General features: G+C 33.5%; 1 protein-coding gene across 2 annotated transcripts in view; it reads right to left on the bottom strand.

Moving 5' to 3' along the window:
• The window catches only part of LOC129744601 (gamma-aminobutyric acid receptor alpha-like), a 214,538-nt gene that overhangs the window by 24,715 nt on the left and 167,506 nt on the right, over positions 1 to 22,317 (bottom strand). For both annotated transcript variants that reach the window (XM_055737216.1, XM_055737217.1), the window contains exon 7: positions 1,053 to 1,271. In XM_055737216.1, the coding sequence (XP_055593191.1) occupies positions 1,053 to 1,271 (219 nt within the window). The remainder of the gene's footprint in view (positions 1 to 1,052; positions 1,272 to 22,317) is intronic.

The following is a 22,317-nucleotide window of genomic DNA, read 5'->3' as shown; positions in this document are numbered from 1 at the left end:
CAAAAATAACAAAAATGACAGAAATGACAAAAATGACAAAAATGACAAAAATGACAAAAATGACAAAAATGACCAAAAATGACAAAAATGACAAAAATGACAAAAATGACAAAAATGACAAAAATGACAAAAATGACAAAAATGACAAAAATGACAAAAATGACAAAAATGACAAAAATGACAAAAATGACAAAAATGACAAAAATGACAAAAATGACAAAAATGACAAAAATGACAAAAATGACAAAAATGACAAAAATGACAAATATGACAAATATGACAAAAATGACAAAAATGACAAAAATGACAAAAATGACAAAAATGACAAAAATGACGAAAATGACAAAAATGACAAAGATGACAAAAATGACAAAAATGACAAAAATGACAAAAATGACAAAAACGACAAAAATGACAAAAATGACAAAAATGACAAAAAGGACAAAAATTACAAAAATTACAAAAATTACAAAAATTACAAAAATTACAAAAATTACAAAAATTACAAAAATGACAAAGATGACCGTTTTTTGGTAATCGGCTGTGGCAGAAAGCGTATGAATATAAACCTTCGTTTGCTAACCGACTCAGATGGTACACTTGGTAAAGAAATCGGACTGGCAAGCCGAGATGAGAAAGTTACAGTGAGTTCGATTCTGACTATATTATTTTTTGGGATGAATTATCCAATAGTATGTAAATCCCAGAAATAATTTTTCTTGATTCTCTTGACTGTAGTAGTCATGCATCATTTTGCTCGAAAGCTCGAGTCTTTATGCCAGTAGTGCTTTCCATTCATGTTATATTTGGTACAATACAATTTTCTGCGCATTTTTTGCACAGAGATTTGCATTGGATTTTTGCAACCTCTTCTATGGGTGTGTAAATCCAACGGGGGAAATGTATCCAACTCTTAAATTTATTTTGAATCGGCCAAATGTTAGTTTTCTAATGTTCTCCTAAAATATAATTCAAGGCGTAATAAAGAGTTCACCATGGCTCATGTATATTTAAATTATATCTCCACCTAAAATAGCCATATAAGTACTTACACACATACAATCGCGTGCCCGGATCCCCGCCCTCGATGTCGTCCAGATTGTTCAAGCTGGTTGCCCCAACCGATGCGGTGCTGTGGACCACCCGATCTGTAACGTTTCCCGCCGGACAGTCTACCAGATCGAACTGGGACAGCTTCATGTCCTCGGCAATGGTTACCGCAGACCGATTTCCGTTCCACCGGTACATCACATCATTGGAGGTGTAGCCAACTGAAAACAGACAAGCATGAAAAGGGAAAATCAGGATAATAGAGATTATTAAACTATGAAGGTAGTTATACCTTCAAAAGAGAACACCTATTAAGGGTCCGTTTGAGTGATTTGTCTGCACAATTAGCAAATATTGTTCAAAGTGATATCTTGTCTAGTCCAACAAGTCAGTGACGAATTTAATTGCCTGCCAGAGTGACTATATGTTCCCAATTTTGGGTTGAATGAATTTTGAAATGGATATTCTATCTCCGGGAAGATGAACGAACATCGAGCAAGCTGCAAGGCAGACAGGATCCTACCTAACCATTTAGAGAAAGCGCAGAAATCATGGGACGAAGACAAAGATGGTCAGAGCAATTTCATTTCTCTTGTACATGTTTAATGTAATTAACTAAGGCGTCGACGGGTGGACATTTGTATAATTTCAGCAGCTAAGGGCGGTATTCAATAAATGAAAGGATGGTTAGCAGAAGGCTTTCCTTGGTTTGATTCTCAACTTTGATCCAGAACAGATTACGTAAAATTTTTAAGATATTTTCATTTACATATATTGATGTGAATTTACACCTTATTTGAATATGTATTTGAAAAATGAGTAAACATTTGGGCCAATATAGATTTGCAATATTTCTGGGTTTAGATAGAATTGCTTTCCATAATGTCCACACATTATACAGATTTATTAAGGCGATCATGGTTTCGTAGATTGAACTTCCGTCTTTCATGTCAAAGGGCATTAGATCGAATCTCGGTCAATGAGGGCAACCTTTTGTTTTATGAATATTTCTCCTGATTTCAGAGTCTAGATTGAAGAACAGAATTGATGTCCAGATTATTAAATTATGCAAATCAATTAACACAGATTTTGTAAAGCTGCATACTTCAGAATTTGATTTCATAATTCGAATTCAGATTTCAACCGTGGGCGTGATTGAGTGCTCATTTATATCACTTTGATATAAATGGGTATACCTTGACGTATAACAACATTAAATATAGAATAGTGAGAGTATCACAATTCATCGTTGTTATAGGCATCAACGGATCACTTCCGACCATAAGTGAAACGGAACCCCTAGATGTCGGTCCCACGGCTTTTAACTAAAGCTCAATCACATGGTCTATCTGGTCCGATCAGAAATGATTGTTTGACCTTTTATTGTCATTTTAATGTTCTTTTCTATTTTTCTCAATGTTCTTTTCTATTTTTCAGATCATTCGGAGGTGGAGTTTTTTTTTCTCTCCAGATATATTCAAATAGTTGGAAAGTTAAATAGGAGTAGGTTAACATATTCAAATACCATATTCCTCCCCAATGCTCCAGTGGATGTGTATTTGCGGCTTATGAATTACGATGGCTTATTCTTAAATCTAGCTTTTTTCAATCACTGGGGGCTAATTGGATGGAAATGATATTTCGTGGTTTAAGGTTTGTGAAACGGATCTGTCTCCTGAGTTGTTTTGATAGTATTATAATTCAAAGGAAACAGTCTTGGCAATTTTTAAATCTCATTCAAAAGTAGACATTCAACTATGTGAGGCAGGTAGGGTAGGGCGATGCTCAAACGGTAAGATAGGCTCTTATACCATATTTTGGTAAATTCGCATGATTTTGTGATGTTGTGATAGGAATAAGGTAGCTTACTTCTACTATTAATGTGAGCTAGAATTTCTATTAGTTTGAAATAGGCTTGCTCCAAAAAGCAAAACAGGCTCTCACATCCATATTTTGGTAAAATAGTATGGTTCTATGATATGACAGGAGCAATGTAGCTTACTACTACTATTAATTTGATCTCGGTTTATTATAAGTTTAAGCTAGGCTTCTTTTTAGATATTGATAGATGATTTGAACTAAAACTCTTTTTTTTTCTTTTTTTTTCTCTTTTTTTCTCTTTTCTTTTTTTTTCTGTTTTCTTTTCATGTATCGTGGCATGTACTACCGATAAATCATTTGGTCCAATGATGACGTTGAGCGAACCTTCAAGCCATCCCCTAACATCATGGCACCAGACGTTGGCTTTCGCATGACATGGTGGTCAGCCCAAGGATCTAACCAAAAATCAACTGCTGAAGATGGTGTCCTGTAACTTGGTGAGATCCTTCCTTGTTATTTTTAATATTTTCAATGCGCACATAAACCGTAGTATGTAGATGCTTGGGGAGTATGTAGAGGCCAGTCTCGAACCCACCCTTGTCCTTCCTCCAACTGGTATCGGGAGGGGTTGGTTTATTATCTTGAACTGCATTCTGTCCATATCCAGCCGGAATGGATATAATGAAGTGCATGATGGTCTAACTAACGTCTCATGATCGCTTACTATTCTACGCTGCCTACTCTAAACTTTAAAATTTTCTTCTCCAAAAACTATCTCTAATTTTCATTTCCAGCGTCAGCTCCCCGAGCTATTTAAACGCCATAAAAAAAAAAAATAATTCGAATTCAGATTTCAAATAACCAGAATTCACTATGAAAATTGCAATTTCAGTTTTGATAATAAAATGAATGATTTTTCCAAATAATAATAAATTATCAGAGTAGAAACATCACGAGAGTAGATGATGTGGGAGTAAAGGTTGCCGAAAAAAAAATTCTGTGTGTTTGACAGCACAAAATCTCGAATTCTTTGGTTTAACCTTAAAATTCTGTGACGGTTTTCTGTGACGCTATTTCGATTAAGTTAATTAGGAAAATCACGAACATCAACAAATTGGAAACTACTTACAGTTTTAATAGAAAAAAAAAATCAATTTACATAACCTTGCTTTCTTATTTTCATGAATTGGAGTCAGAAATAGGAAGTCGAGAGTGACATATAAATTTATAATTTTGGAAATCTGTTAGGAAATTTTGCTCAAAATTCTGTGATAATACAGATTTTTCTGTGATTTCCGCAACATTGATGGGAGGTGTGGGAGAAAAATAAAATATACCGTCAACTGGGACATCAAGCAACACTTTTTAACTTCAATGGCTTCTAAAAACTGAATGTCCACAGATAATCATACCACTTGTACATCGAAAGTTTTAAGATAAATGGGACATTAAATTGTTGTAGCCAGGAATAATATTGGTTATACCAGTTATTTTTTACTTTACAAAAACATGTGATTTTCCCTATTAAAAATGGGGTAATTTGCAACAAACTTTGCCTTTGATTTTTCATTAAGCAAATGAAAACGTTTGAAAATTTAGAGTTTAAGATATATTTGTGATATCATTACGCATAAAGTACCAATTTTACATTTTTTTTTTTGTCAAAAATATTTTCAAGAAAAAACATAAGGATGCTGCATACATTTAGGAGTAAAAATACTACTAGCTGAAATCATAAAAATTAATGTTGGATGGATAAAATTTTGAAATTAACAAACGCATGATGCAAAATAATCATATTTCAGCGTATAGAAACGAGATTTAAATAGTGCAGCTTTGATTATCATTTTGATGCATTTTAGCCAAGACTGGTGACTGAATTTTAAAAATATTTATTTAAAAAAATGTAGTGACTGTCCCAAAAATATTTTTTCACCAACAGTGTTGGTATAGAACAATTAAAAATGTAAAACATTTTCATCTTTTGCTCATTTTTTTTAAACTTTTCTATGCGAATCAAAAACTTTAACAAACTATCTCACGATGTGAAAAATTGAATAAATTTTGTAGTATACAAATGTTGCATCTAACCATGCTGTTGCATGATGCCGCGTTTGACGGTAATCTAAATTTTCGATAACTTGGAACAAATTGGACAATAAATGGCATGCAAAAAAACTTCGATACAATCTTAATTGCACAAAATCGAAAAACCGACACACAAAATCGAACAAACGGTGATACAATTCCTATCTTCTTCAGTTTGACTTACGCTCTTTCAACTATTTGAATTTTCAAAGAACTTTTCATTTTTTCTAAAAAATACCTAAAACTTTATTTATTCCCTCCTCTTCGTGATTTTCGAAAAATTCGAAGGAGGGGTGGCAAAAGAAGAATTTGATAACAAAAAAAAAACAAAACAAAAAAGAAAAACACTTGAAAGGACCAACTTCGGGATGAATAAGCCACAAAGATGCTTAAAATCCCTTGAGAAAAAAAAAGAATTTTATATTTGTACCGTCAAACCTATACCGTTATTCATTTTTGCAATTATCACAGGGAATCGACATGTTTTGTTCTTATTTTTTAGAAACTGATTTCGAGAGAATTTGGCGTCCTGATTTCGAATATTTTTTTTTCAAATTTTATTTATCAGCTCAGTTTTGGTAATACGCCTTTTGAAAGTTTTGAGATTAATCAGTTTTGAGTAAAGTGAATTATTGATAACTGATAAACTAACAAGCCGATATGAAACCAATAACTGATTTTGAATATACTTTTTATTCTCTATTATATCGAAGAGATTAGATGAAAGATATGCAGAAAATACTCTGATTTGCTTCTAGCTCATGCACAACAATTTGCCGTTACTTGTAATAGCGCTTTCTTCTTCGGGGATTTTAATACTGACCTTTTTAAACAAAATGGAAGAATTCTAAACTTTAGGGATTTCCTGCTTCGCACCAACATTTCCTGCATTAATGAAGAACCTACATATTTCCATAATACCGGAAATTCCTTACTTGATTTGCTCTTATCCAATTCTCCCGATGCTGTAATCCGACTTAGCCAAATTTCATTACCGGGTGTTTCACACCATGACTTAATTTTCTCATCCATCATTATATTTCTCTAAAACTGTTCAAACAGATGGATATTGGTTCCGAAACTACAGAAATTTTGACCAAAATGCACTCCATACTATTCTCAACGAAGTAGATTGGAACGTTTTCATGAGCATAGATGATCCAGATATACTTGTTCATCATTTTAACACATTTTTGTTAGAAATTCAAGAGTCGATCTTTCCTCTAAAATTTGAAAAAGTTCGTAAAAATGAATGGTTCAATCATGAAATACACCACCCAATAATCAATAGAAACTTAGCATATAATACTTGGAAACGTTCGAAGTCAGTAAGAATAAGTACAAAACTCTGCGTAATAAAACGAATTCTTTAATTTCTAAAGCAAAAACTATCCAAGACAAGAATCTTATAAATCTTGATCTGCGCGCCAGAACATTTTGGAATAATTTAGGGAAGTTTGGGTTGTCAAATCTTCAGGAAACCTAGCTGTATCTAACTTTGAAGTTAAAGAAATAAATAACTACTTTTCATCAAACTTTACTAGTATCGACGTCGATGAATCTCATTATCCTTAGAATTCACAAGGTTTCAAATTCAAGGATTTTGAAAACAGAGAAATTATTTACGCAGTTTATTCAATACAATCGGATGCATTGGGAATGGATAAAATTCCAATAAAATTAATTAAAATTACGTTACCCCACATTCTACCTGCTCTTAAAAATATCTTCAACACCATAATTAAAACCTCAAAATTTCCTTATCAATGGAAAGTTTCTAAAGTTATGCCTATTCCTAAGAAAACTAAAGCGCATGATTTATCGAACTTGAGACCAATAAGTATCTTGAGCCCAGCTTAAAAAATCATTGAAAAAATTATCAAGTGTCTTTTCGCTGATGATGAGCAGATATATCTTTGTGAATAGCGAACTACAAACTTGACTGTCTTCTTTGATAAAATAAACCATGATCTCACTGAACTAACTGAACGGTCTAACGCAAATCTCTTACCAATCAATCCCTCTAAAACAAAAGCTATGTTCTTCGGAAAACAACAATCATTCTCTAGCTATCCTAATTCCTGTGTAAGATATGCCTTAAATTTATTACGGTTTTCTCGAGTTTCCCATCTACAGAAACTTCTCATTGGCTGTTCTTTTGATAACTTTTACAAGTACCGATCATGCATGATAATGCATAAAATTCTCAACTTAGGAAAGCCAGTTTACCTAAAAACATTGCTTTCTTCTCTAAGAAATTTACACTCGAAATATTTTAATTCCTCCGCATAGTTCTTCTTATTACGGTAAATAATTCTTCGTTCGAGGTATTGTTAATTGGAACAATCTTCCCACAAGTTTAAAATTAATTACAAGGAAATCAGAGTTCAAAAGATGTTTGCTGGAAGAATACATGGAGTAACAACAACACAGATAACATTAGAAGCAGAAATGGAACGATTAGTATTAGTAGATCCAACAGAATCAACCAAATTGTAACAACTTAAAAGATATGTATCTTACGTTACATGTATAAAAAAATAAATAAATAAATAAATAAATAAATAAATAAATAAATAAATAAATAAATAAATAAAATAAATAAATAAAATAAATCTAATTTAGGAAAATAAAAAAAAGTTGCATTTGGCAACGTTGAAGATAAATAAAAGTAAATAAATTTATATGGCAACGTTTGTTATTTTAGCAACACAAGGCAAAACAAACAAAACAAAGTCAGTCATTGATCTATTCTTGAGACCGAGAGACGTGTCTGAGTGAATGTCAGAATTGAGATTCGTAAGAATCGTAAAATCGCAACAATTTCGTAGTTGGTATAAAGGATAAGCACAGGGAGCGCAGATTTTTAAGGTTGCTGCCATGAAAAAATGTCTAGATTTGGCCCCCGGAAAAAGAATTGGCTTAGGAAGCGCATATTTTTGAGACTGTTGCTACTGATTATTCGTTTTGATTTGACCTTCCGGTGGAAAAAGACGGAATTAGTTTTGGAAGCGCAGATTTTAAGCCAGCTTCTGCTCATTGTTTATTTCAATTTGGACTTCTGATGGAAAAAGACTTAAAAGAAAAAAAAATCATATTTAGTCTTCGAGAAACTTGAAAATTTTAATTAGAATATCCTCATTATGTTCTAAATTTTTGTCAATTAATTTTAAAAATTTTATAAAAGGATTTTTATCTATTTTTAAAAGTTAACACCTGTCGCAAAAACTAGAGCTGACAGACACAATAAAAAAAACTAAATGCATGTTTCGATTTAGAGTCCCCGAATTAGTCAAAACAGCTTTTATTTGCTTTAAAACCTTGAAAAATGGTGAATTTTGTTGATTCGTATTATTATCAACAACACAAGGGGACAGTATTCTTAATCTTTTGTCAGATTTTTACTAGCACTTCTTTTTTCGGTAATATGGCGTTTAAAAATCTTTAAATTTATTAGTTTTGGGTAAAATTAATCTTTGATGAACTAACAAACCTGCATGAAAAACTAATTAGAATGTATTACAAATAAAAATTTTAGTTTCAGGAATACAATGCTCAAAAATGAAATTTCAATAAAAAATATTGAATAGAAAAAATTATAACTATTTCTGACATTCTGACATTTCAAAACGTTTCTAAAGACTGCAAAATTTACTCATGCTTCAGAAAATATCTAAACTTCCTTTTGGTTGATTTTAAATTTCGTTGAAACTCTCGTTGTTTTAAATATTAAAAAAAATGAAAAGAAATTATTTGTAACTATTTTCTATGAATGTGGAATAACTCGTTATCCTCGAGAAAGTTTATCATTGAATTAAAACGTTTATTTTCAGTACGTGTTCTCCAGTCTTACCAAATTATGTACTAAATTTCATATTTGGATTCAGCATCCGCAAATTAGACAAAGTTGGTTCTCAAATTATTTGCACCTCAAGTAAAAATGTGAATTTTATTGTCTTATTTTTGCGCTTTTTTGGGGAACTACTTCTCATTTTCACGAAAGTTATGAATATTGAAGTTCACAATAACAGAGTTTTAAGTTGAACTGTAAAAAACCACACACAGCGGAAGTCAGCCCTTTAAACGTCATCTGGATTCAGCAGGGTTTTATTTTATCAAAATCTTGCTTAGACATAATGGGACACCCTATATATCGAACTTTAAATTGATATAATTTTGAATCAAATCGATCATTCAACAGGAGAAACATTGTTCTAATCACTAATCGTACTTCCATAGCCAGAACTTATGTCTGAAACCCAAAGAATAACAAATATGTTATTATTCTTCTTTTCTTTGTTCATGTTTTTAATTGTTTTAACATTTAAACATTAAAATGATCAAAAACACAAAATGGTTGGGCCTACCATGGAGCAGAGAACGCAGAGACATCCGGAACACAGGAACAGGAAGAAACGTGGACCACCAGTACCATACGTTTCAAGGGGGCAGAGTATGTATCGTTGGAAGCATGCTAAGAAAAATGCTCCTTGATGAAGAAACCCTGCGTTACCTAAAGTAATTTGGCCAATCACTTGGGTCATTCTAAAGGGGCTGGAAATGACTTATTTTGTATACAGAAATCACAAAACTTAAGTATTTTGAAGATTTGCTGTAATAAATTGAATAGTTTAAGGCAGGGGTTTTCAGATCATTAGCTCGGCGGAGCACTTTTTGAAACCAAAAATATTGGCGGAGCACCTACATTTTTTAAAGAATTAAAAATCCGAGTTTTGAAAACTTGATAATATTTATCGTTCAAATAAGATGTGCCTTGTCATCGTAGTCAATAAAATCAGTTATCAATGGCTACTCTTTGAAAAGTCTGGTTTTTATTAACAAAATATGTGTCATCAAAAATAAATGATTTCAATAGAACAAATACGCTTTCTTCGATTTTACAAACTGTAAAAAATTTGGTTAAATTTGTGTCAGTTGTAGTCTGACCTCTGGTTCCGCGTTAAATCGGGATCGGTATTTTGTCTTCGTTGCGGGATATGCGGAAAATCCAGACTCATATAGATAAGTTGTGGAAAATGGCAGAAGAATAAGTTTTGCTCTATCGGACAAAATTTGAAATTCATTTTTCAGTTGACACCAAAACTCCCCAAATGACGTTTTGGAAACGAATCTTTCCGGAAGCTTTGAATCCGATGTCATATCTATCAAGCATTTATATTCTTGCGATGTTAATGATTCTGGTTTTTTTTACATAAAAAAGGCTGTTCTCAAGGAAAAGTGTTGTGATTGTCATAGCTCTTGGCAATTTTCGGATGATAACTTCGAGGCTGTTTCTGATTGAATGCTTTTTAAATTTGGAAAGCTATCCAGGTTGCGCTGGAATGCGATTTTGCCCAAAATTGGATTTTTTCTCTTAATGGTCATAATGTTGTCTTTTTAATCGAAGATTGTTATTCCTTTACCTTGCATGGAAAGACTGAGGTCATTCATTTTCTGAAAAATACCAGCCAAATAAGCCAACCTGACGAGCCACTGGTCATCATTCAACCTTACGCTCAATGCCAATTTATTGTAGCTCAAAAACGCTCTGACTTCCGATCTTAATTCAAACAGGTGAGACAACGTTTTTCTACGAAATTACCAGCGATCTGCGGTATGAAGTAGTAGAGTGGAATGTTGGCTACCCACCTCTTCGCACAACTCCTTGAACAACTTTGAATTTTTCGGACGAGCATTAATAAAGTTGATTATTTTTACGTTTTCGTCCAAGACTTCCTTAAAAGATGATAATAGTTTCTTCATAGCGAGTGTATGTCGATGAAGCATATAGGTAATGACCACTAGCGCAACATTTGGCCTTTTCTTTGATCTTGGCAACGACTCCAGCAGTATTTCCAACTATAGCTTTCGCACAGTCCGTACATACATTCGCTGACCTCAGCGGCCATTTTGTTCCACAATCTCTTCATCTCTGTTGCTTCCCGAGTCGTCCTACCATTCTTCTTCATCTTCTGCTTGACAATTGCCCAAAATTTTTCGATAGAGCGGAATTGAGGGCAGTTGGGTGGGTTGATGTCCTTTTCGACAAAATCCACCCGTTGGCCCAATACCACTGTAGAACCTCCTAGCTGTAGTGGCAGCTTGCCAAATCTGGCGAAAACTTAATTAGTCCTTTGTGAGATCTAATGTACGAAAAAAAAAGTTTTTCAGGCATTCCTCCTTGTAAATTTCGGAGTCCATGGTCTTGTTTTTCACAAAAACCGGAATTTTTCGTCCGCAGCTGCAAATACCTTGCCAGATCAAACACTTTCTTGCAAACTTATCAGCAAAAACGAATTTGAAGTTGCCGGGGACATCACCATGACCAGTGCAGTGCACCACTGCAGTGACTTTACATAATTTTTGGCCAGAAAGCTGCCCAAAATCCATCTTCACGTACGTTTCGTCATCCATGAGGATGCATCCGTCGAACTTCGTTGGAATCTTCTTGTATAACTTGCGGGCACGTCCTTTGGCTACTAAATTCTGCTTCAATGTCCGGTTTGGTTGCTTACTGGTCCGATAGGATCGTATTCCTTCGCGTAGACGAATTCTGCTGACGGTGCACCGGTCGGCGTTGAATTTCTTGGCAATGTCATAGTCCGACTACCCTGTGTTTTCCTTGATCGTTCTCAACACCTTCAAATGCAGTTTCTGATTCTTAGGTCCACTATAACGCTTGGTATGAACCTGCCGATCTATAGTACGCATCTCATGGAAACGTTTGAGAACGCTACACACGGTTGATTTGACAATTTTTAACGATTTCGCGATTATTGAACCCGACCACGTCGGGTTTTTGACGTGGGTGTTCAAAATTTATTTTCATCTCGCGGCTTCCATCACGTGTAACTTTTTTGAAACAAAACGAATCGTAATGATATTTTCAGCACTGGTAGAAGAAACATTATTCTACAAAGTGCTGCCAAAACATTCCAGATCCGACAACTAGGAGCACTATGGTAAAATAAATAGTGCGTCCAGATTTGTAGTGATCCATGCTTTATCATCAGAATTGCTAGTGCTAGTTCTGTGGATTAGTCAAGCTGCATGTCGAATTTTAAAGTTCTCAATCGAGAAACTAAAATGCTTTCAGCATCTTCAGGCATGTCTCAAATTCGCCGAGAAACCGTATTGTCAGACATGAGATCAAATTTACCAATTCCACTGTTTTATCATCAACCATGATACGGACGACTTCTTGATACAAGGTTTGATTAAGTTTTCAGCAGTAAGCTCTTCTACAGCTTTTCCAATCGGTAGCTCACTAAGTACGGCGCAGGAACAGCCTTTTCATTGAGTGTTTTGCACGCTCAGTCTTGCAACACAACGTTGTTCGATCAAAGGTGTACCTACATTTTGACAAACCACCATTCTTTGCCAACAGGGCTTTGGCCGCCAGTAAAAGCATAGTAAACAAAATTTTTTCGTTTATACTATATGCCCTGTGAATATTTTTTTCTCATGCTTTGATAAAAATGAAACGATAAAAAAAATATCAGAGTTTTTCAAAGTTGGTTGATGATTTTCGTTGCGTACGTCGCGGAGCACTTTCAAAGGCTTCGCGGAGCACGATTTGAAAACCCCTGGTTTAAGGAATCTAAGCTTATTTTGTCTTTCTTGAACTGTTTTGGATTTCAGTGTACAATCATTTCTGGTCATCGACCAAGGGTAAAGCGCCTTTGCTCGCTCTTGGAAAGAAAAAAGAACAAAAAAAACATCAAAAGAGCACAAAACTTTACGAGTCATGTTGATAACACGAAAGGTTTTTTTTAACGACTTTGACCTAGATGCATTAACAATTGACTTATTACATTCCCTTTAACATGTATTGAATTTAGTAAAAGTTAATGTATATAAAAATATGTAAAATAACCACAAAAGATGCAGGAATTATACTTAGCTTTTATTTCTCCTGCTCATGATGATTATCACATTTCCTTAGGTAGATTCCAGCAACCCAGTTGATTGCACTTCCCCCCAAAAATTTGAAAAGATCGCAGTAGTCACAAAATTTACCAGTTCGATCACAATTTGTCAGTGGCAAAAAATATAAGGTTTTTTTCGCGAAATCTTCCGAATGAGTTTCTACCTCAGATACCGAAAAATTCACATTCAAATGTTATTGCAAATATCTGGTTCATTCTAGAACATTTCTGAACCCACATACATCAGCAAATTTCTTCTGCATTCTCCTTCAATTTAGCATGGCTAAATTTTCTTCCCACACACACAAAACCTTTTTTCATTTTAATACATTACGAAACGTATGGCTTATAAATGCAATTTTTTTTCTTGTTTTGCCATTGAACTTAAAACTATTTTTTGTTCACATTATATGCTTTAACTTGCATAACTTGCATGTTTGTAATAACAATTTGCCAAACCAACGCACACGGACCAAATATAGCATCGACCGATTCCTTTGGCAGATCACGAACGGCTCCACCTGATTCACACGCACATTCTGCTAAAAAACACTGTATTTGAACATTTCCAACATTCTCTTACTGTATTTGTTTTAGAATTTCTCAAATATATTGTTTTTTTTTTTAAATATTTTAAGTAAATTTTTACAGGACAAAAAAAAACACGTGCTGATGGTTCAGCGTATGCCTACTTCTCCCAACAGGATAAACATTGTTCTAAGTTAAAAAAGTTAAACTAATAACACACGAAAATAGCGTGTTAAGTCAAATCGAACGGCTCCGTGTTGAATGCCGTCCTGAAAGCTCCGGACTCCGTCAACCGGCAAGCTATTTTCCATTAATCCAATTTGGGATATTTGGCAAATCGTTTGTTGGATGATCCGAGCAACTAGCATCTTCTCCGTTCCAATATGTCTTCAGAAGTAAACTTAATGCACATCGTTTAAGAAGCAATCCATATTATGAATCTCGGGCACTAATAGCCACAACACATACAGTCTGGCAACTTATGAATAATTGATGCACGACGCGAACCTTTCGATGTTTTCGAACCGAACATCATCGTTTGGAACAGTTTTATCCTTCGGCAAGGACATCACCACACCAAAGAAAATGAATAATCTTTGTAATGCACTTTTACGTTTTGGTTACAGAAAAGTCACGGATTCGAGGACTAAGTGGATGGCAAGATGGATTGAATATGCATCTTGTTATTCGTCGACTTCAACACCCTTCCGATGTCCCAAGTAGACGGGAAGCAGTCGCCGTAAAACGGCGCGTCAGACAGACAAAACCGATTCCACGTTGCAACCAACGTTATGGAGATGACTGATTTCCTGATTTTCAACCCAGGGAAGCTGGATGGATTTTCCGGTGGTGGGCAAACAAACAAAACTCGTGTAAACAATTCCTGAGTGCATTCGCTGTGCTGGCCTGGTTTCTATCTACGCCTGGCAACCGGAAAACGCCATCCTGTGGAGGATGATGAATGTAGTGATATTACACTTTGAAATACATACCCGATCCGAGTAAATTTTCGGCGGATCCTTGTATGAAGTTTCGAATCAGGGAGAGACGAATTTCAGGCTTCAAGAGGGTGTTGGATTTAATTTATTCCATTCCGGTTACTCCAGTTGAGCGCCTCTTGTTGGATCAAAATTCTACTCCCTAAATGCTGTTGGACGACGGAATGATTTGTTGGAGCAAGTTTGCCGTCAGTAATTTGGGACGCCCCGGCAGCGATTGAATGCAAGGTGTTTTTGAGATGAGTGGATTTGTTCGATTCCGTCCGGGTGTATGTATATCAGTTGAAACTTCGGGATTATTCCGTGGTTTGTTAGAATCAAATGCCTGTGGCGTCAGCTCATCTAAACGATGATACTTCCAAAACGTTGAAGTGACGAGAATTCATTTAAAATCTGTGAACGTTGTGGGGCATTAAAGTTTTTTTTAGAGAAATTTATTTCAATAGTATTGCCAAATAACAACAATCAATACTTTGAAATGAATTTGATGAAATTTTGATTGAATTTTTTAACATTTTTAGCATAATCCGGAAACAACTTCTAAAGATTTTATGAGATAATTTAAAGGCAACCTTAAGATAATTAATTTTTTACCCGTTACAGTCCCTAGAGTGTCAATATGATACTCCTGATTAAAACCAATATATCTCTTTTGTTTCTCAACCGATTTTTACTAAATTTATAATTTTGGAAACGTAAAAATGTAACTCAAATATGTTTTTCAAACAATATTCAGCTACAACATTTTAGTTGTTTGTTATTTAAAGTCTAAGAAAAAAATCCGAAAAAATATGCTTAGAAAAAAGACTGTAGATCAGCTACGAAATGCTCATAAAAATTTCTCTTAGTGTCCAAGAAAGTTGAATTTAGAAGCTATATATTGCACATAGGAATATATTTCTTAAAAAAAAAATTAAGATCATATATGTATGTATGTATGTTTGGTTCCCCCATCGGTAGCAAGGTCCAGCCTATGTCTGTGTGGCTTGGCCTTCGAATTGCTTCTCAGGCTTCCACGGCCGATGGTTCGTCGAGAGAAGGCATCCAACCTTCAGAGACCTCCTTGGCAATCCACTCCGCTTGCAATAGTCTCTTCAGATTAACCCCAGATGCATTCCCTCTGAAATATATGATTATTTATACAATGAAACACATCTTACCTGTCGGAAACTTATGGGATTCGAACCCAAAAGTTTATCTTGCCGATACCGGGAATCGAACCCAGTACGCCTGGGTTACCTGACTCGCGCCAGCCAATCCACTTGACCACATCAGCACTATGCATTCTTAAAAAAAATTAAGATCATGAGCACAAAAATTGTAAAAAAGTGGTGTTAAAACCGCACTTTTCAATCAATGATATATCAAAATTGTTTGTGTCACACCAGCTGAATTTTAAAAAGAGAATTGAACAGTTGACGTAATTTGGCACATTTTTGCATTTTTAGATTTTCGAAATACGAAACACAGAATTTTTTTTACAAATTTTCAAAGGTAGCTGTTTTTCGAACTTTTTGTTAATTTGCAATTTATTAGATATTCTAAGAATTAAATTCAACTTTGCACTGGATTTTGAGTATATTGACGCAAAATTTTCGTAATAATTTAATTTATTTAAAAAAATAATAAAAAAAATGCCTAATGATACCTTAAAAATGCAGAAAACCTTTCCATTTATTTTTTTTTTATTTTTTATAATAATTTTCAACTATATAACATATTTTTTTGGAAAAAAAAATCCTGAAATGATGTGTTAAATTTTATAGAAAACTTGTTTAAAAAATAAAGTTTTAATGAAAGTGTTGTCAATTTTTACAGTTAGAATATTTTACTGAATTTGTCAATTTTAAATTTCAACAGTAATTTATCAAATTTTTATTATTTTCAAAATTTTCACGTAATTATTGTAATCTATTTATTGTAATCTATTTATTTTCTCAAATTTTCATAAATTAAGCCAAATCAGTCTTTTTCTACGGTTTTGAAATTTTTTTAATTTTTTTTGTTAATAATAACCTACTGTTTTGAAAGTTCTGACATTTTAGAATTTTTTGATCATTTTGGTTTTTCCAAAAAATTTGACAAATTTGGCAAATTTCAAAGTTTGGACAGTTTGGAAAATTTTGAAATTTTTGTCAATGGACTGTTTGAACAGTTTTGCATTTTTTTTATATTTTTCATGAAGTTAATTTCGTTAATTCATGAATTTAGGCAATCTTAAGTATTTTTTATTAAAAAAATAACAATTTCGTAAATAATTTTTTTAACATCAATAACAATTTAACCAAATTTCAAACAATTTCTTCAATTTTGATGTTTTTTATTCAATTTTGGCAATTTGGTCAATTTTATAGATTTTGTCAAATTTGTCTATTTCGCTTTTTTTTTAATTTCCTAAACTTTGTTAAAGTGTCTATAGATTTTTTTAAAAATTTTGTTGTCGATAAAATAAAATTTGTCGGTTTTTGTCAATTTGGTTGATTTTGATTCTGAGAATGTAATAATTGTGAATGTTATACCTAACTTTGCTAATGGATAGTTTATACAATTTTTATAATTTCTCGATGCAACTTTTGTCAGTTTTATATCAACTTTTCGACAATTTTGTGAAAAATTTACAAGAATTTTCGTCAATGTGGGTACAATTTGTACCGTACAAATTTAACAAAATTTAAAAACAATATATATATAAATTTTGAAATAAAAGTTTTTCGCAAATATTTCATGACGATATTTAAAAAAAAGTTCAATCGACAGAATTGCTGGGGCTTGCACTACGCCCTCCGGACCAACCCAGATTTTTTCACCAGCCGAGCGATGCATTGGAGTTGTCCAATTTAAGTTTAAGACAAGTAACATGTTTTCATTATTTTAATCTCTTTCACATATAATCCTCTATGAGGTTTTTCTTAAATTTAAGAAAATTGAAAAGAATTTCAAGTGATTTTATTTAATGGGCACTGTTAATACGCGCTTCGCTACTCAATTATGCTTTAGGATGAGTATTTTGTCTCTTAACTCGTTTCATTTTCTGTTTTTCGCTAATATAGAATTATATTTTATAAAATTTAGTGATGTTTGTGGAATTAAAATCAGCCGTATTCATCAACAATCCACGATTCTAAATTAACATAGAACACCAGAGGATCTTTCATCGACAAAAAAGTTATGTAGGAGGATTCTACGCAAAAAAAAACTTTAGAAGCCGTGATTTCCTACAGATTTTGATTGCATACAGTTAGGCGTTTGTCTACATGAAGCATATAATAGCATATTTTTCGTACCATGGTCTATGAATCATGATGTTGACTTAACGTGATGAATAGGGTATGCCAAATTAATCACGTTATCATTTCTGACATATAAATTTAAGAGATTAAATAATATGCTGAATATATTTACTCAAATTGGTGGAAAAAGAAAAAAAAATCGAAAATGTTTTTAAAAGTTTTGATTATTCAAAATATTGATTTGTACTCTTTGAGCATCAAAGGTCTTAAGACTTCTAAAATGTGAGGCAAAGGAGAGCAAAGAATCAAGAAGAATTTGTGTCTAAATATTAAAATATAATTCATTTACATTTTAAGTTGCCTTCCATCTTTAAACAGTAAAGCCTTTTTGAAAACTCTTTGCTGGAATAACAGTTAGGGAAAAGAGCAAGTTTATCAAAGAAGAAATTTGGATGGTATTGATTTGCCTTCAATATTTTATTCGATCCATTTTACTGGACGTTTATCAAATGCCTCATAGAAATAGGAGTTTCCTTAGGAAATGTCTAGGAGCATAGGAGGTGTAGAAAAACCATGATCGCACCATCTACCAAAATGGATCCTGATCTCTACCTTTTACCAACTAACATAACTCCTTCCTTGGATACTTAAATATGGAATCGCAGACGTATAGACGGTTTTCATAGTTGATGATATTAGCTAATCTCTGGTTCTGACTATTTCAAAAAAAAAATTTTTGGAGTATGCAGGAGTGAGAGATTGCTAGTTGAACTTAAAGAGTATCTAACTAACAATCCTTCCCTTTTCCCCATTGACTACTAGGACGTAGCCGGCGCCGTTATTAATCAAATAAATCATATAAAAAAATGAAGAGCATCAGTTTTGTACAATGAGAATGGCTGCTAATCCCAAGCACCATTCTTTTGGACTTTGTGCAAAATTGATGGCCTCGATTAATCCCGGAGTAGCAACCATTGGCGACGTGGAACTTGTTCTGCTTAGCCATGCAGCGATCATGGAATTCGAAATGTATAGTTTGAAATCAAATGTAAAAAATACTTGATTCCTCTAAAATCGATTAATAAAAAACCTGTAAATTAAACATTTCGAGTTCAATGATTAAAGGTGGATATGAATAGTCAAACAAGCTAAGCTAAGCTAAGCTAAGCTAATATTTCATGACGATATTTAAATAAGAATTTGTCAAATTCTTCCTAAAACTCAATTTTAATGTTCAAATTACGGCAAATCAGTCCAATTTTTTATTTATAAACGACGTTTAATTTATTCCGACGTTTCGGTGTTTATTGACACCATCATCAGGGATCCTACAATGTTTTTTGAACAATATTATTGTAAAACTAAAGTGTATTGTTTGTGTGTTGATTGTCCTATTTTCTAAGCCTACTTACAAAGTTGTCGTTTATTACTTGTTTTTTGTAAAAACGTACTGTCCGGATTATTTTATGCAGAATCACTGTAACGGTAGTTGGAAATGTTATAAATTATCATATTAAACTGTACTATTTCTTACGATTTCAAATTCAAAATTTTTCTCCAAAAAACTTTCTATGAGAAGCACTGTGGTGTACTTTCAGGCGGTACTATTGTTTTGCAATGTTTCTTCTTGCGTTGTTTTATGTTCGGTCTGATTATCGATATTTTTGACATCTTTCCGGTATATTTTCTTATAATTGTGTTGGTTTAATATGTTTAAGACAGATGCAAAAATAGAGTTTAAATTGTTTACATCTGTTCTTTGGTTGACTGTGTTGGGTGTGTTGAATATGTGGCACATTTCGAGAAAATTAAGTGTGTATTTGTTAAAACTTGTATCTAATACAATTGTTTTATCGATGTTGAATGTGTGGTTTGTTTCTATAATGTGGTCTATGAGTGCTGTGTTGTCTTTCTCTCTGTTTTTCTCCGCTGCTCTGGTGTTATTTGTAATACTGTCTTGTTTTTTCTTAAGCATTTTTATGTTACTTTTGTGTCCGGAGAGTCGTTGGTCGAGCGTATTTTTGGTGAGACCAATGTATACGCTCGAGCACGGCTCTTCGCATGGAATTTGGTAGACGACATTTGATTTCTCACCAATTCTCTTCGGATCCTTAACTCTGCTGTGCATGTCTCCCACTGTCATGTTCTTCCTGCTAGCGATCTTGACATTGGGATAGTCCATAGCAAGGCAGTGGATCAGTCGTTCGGTGAGAAGCGGTATGTATGGAACCGAACGATATACCTGTTCTGCACTGGAAGCTGTACTACTGTTGGATGGATGGATCTTTTGCTGGTCTATTGTGATGATGTTCTGCTGAGCTGCTGTGACGATGTTTTGCTGGTCTGCTGTAAGGATATTCTGCTGGGTTGCTGATTGGATGACTGCTTGATCGGGTGTCGCCTTGCTATCCAGAAATGAGGAGAACCAAAATATTTACCATGTCATCCATCAACTCCTTAAACAAAACAACTACCCCAAAAAACTAATCAACAGACTGATAAACACGAACCGGAATATCCAGAGCAGAAAATCACATCAGCAAAACCACAAACCACACGCCGATCAACCATCTAACAACATCAAGCAACAACTTTCACCGCACCATTCATCCACTGACCATCTCAACCAATCATCATCACAATCACCAAATCACTTAAATCAGTTGAATCCGTCCATCAATCATCCGACACCCGATCAAGCAGTCATCCAATCAGCAACCCAGCAGAATATCCTTACAGCAGACCAGCAAAACATCGTCACAGCAGCTCAGCAGAACATCATCACAATAGACCAGCAAAAGATCCATCCATCCAACAGTAGTACAGCTTCCAGTGCAGAACAGGTATATCGTTCGGTTCCATACATACCGCTTCTCACCGAACGACTGATCCACTGCCTTGCTATGGACTATCCCAATGTCAAGATCGCTAGCAGGAAGAACATGACAGTGGGAGACATGCACAGCAGAGTTAAGGATCCGAAGAGAATTGGTGAGAAATCAAATGTCGTCTACCAAATTCCATGCGAAGAGCCGTGCTCGAGCGTATACATTGGTCTCACCAAAAATACGCTCGACCAACGACTCTCCGGACACAAAAGTAACATAAAAATGCTTAAGAAAAAACAAGACAGTATTACAAATAACACCAGAGCAGCGGAGAAAAACAGAGAGAAAGACAACACAGCACTCATAGACCACATTATAGAAACAAACCACACATTCAACATCGATAAAACAATTGTATTAGATACAAGTTTTAACAAATACACACTTAATTTTCTCGAAATGTGCCACATATTCAACACACCCAACACAGTCAACCAAAGAACAGATGTAAACAATTTAAACTCTATTTTTGCATCTGTCTTAAACATATTAAACCAACACAATTATAAGAAAATATACCGGAAAGATGTCAAAAATATCGATAATCAGACCGAACATAAAACAACGCAAGAAGAAACATTGCAAAACAATAGTACCGCCTGAAAGTACACCACAGTGCTTCTCATAGAAAGTTTTTTGGAGAAAAATTTTGAATTTGAAATCGTAAGAAATAGTACAGTTTAATATGATAATTTATAACATTTCCAACTACCGTTACAGTGATTCTGCATAAAATAATCCGGACAGTACGTTTTTACAAAAAACAAGTAATAAACGACAACTTTGTAAGTAGGCTTAGAAAATAGGACAATCAACACACAAACAATACACTTTAGTTTTACAATAATATTGTTCAAAAAACATTGTAGGATCCCTGATGATGGTGTCAATAAACACCGAAACGTCGGAATAAATTAAACGTCGTTTATAAATAAAAAATTGGACTGATTTGCCGTAATTTGAACACTAAAACATACAGTCGAAATCTTCATGATCAACTCAATTTTAATTTTAGAATAGATTGCAGTCAATTAAGAAACAAAATTTAAAAGGTCTCAGAAAGGATTTTTGGATCACTTCGAGACAATTTTGACAATTTTTCTAAAGTGAGATGATTCAGATAAATTATGGAAGAACAGTTAGATAATTTTAATCCTATTTTAACATATTTTTTCCTAAGACAGTTGCGGTAATTCTAGATTCAGATTGATATGGAGTCTACTTCAAAAGGAAATTTCAGATAATTTAGCTGGAATTTTGAGAAAACTAAGAATAAGTTGAAAGTATATTGATTGCTAATTTCTTACAAACAATGGCAATTTCAATTACAAAATCATAAATTAATTTCATTAAAAAAAAAGTTAAAATATTTCTAACTTAGATATAGAGAAAAGTTATATTAAAAAATGTTTTTTTTAATGAACCCTTCATTTCATTGTGGTTTTAGATTTTTTCATTTGTTTTTAGTTTTTTTTATAATAATGGTTTATTACGAAAATTTATTTTCAAATATACAATTTTCTCTTCTAGCTAATTTTTTGCTTTGTATATGAAATAAAGGTGGGTTACGAGGATTTAGAGAAGTGTTATCAATTTATCCATTTTATGCATTTTAGCAAATTGGTTAATTTTTTTAAAATTTTGTTATTATGTCTTTTTTTTGTGATTTTTTTTTTCAAAACATCTCAATAATATTTTAATTTTGAACAATTTGGTAGTTCTACAAATTATACCATTTTTCAAACTCGACCAATTTTACTTTTGTTGCAATTACACAATTACACTT

This window comes from Uranotaenia lowii, chromosome 2 (assembly GCF_029784155.1).
Source record: "Uranotaenia lowii strain MFRU-FL chromosome 2, ASM2978415v1, whole genome shotgun sequence".
Taxonomy (NCBI): domain Eukaryota; kingdom Metazoa; phylum Arthropoda; class Insecta; order Diptera; family Culicidae; genus Uranotaenia; species Uranotaenia lowii.
Note: the sequence above shows the minus strand (reverse complement) of the source record. Positions and strands in the feature narration are given on the sequence as shown.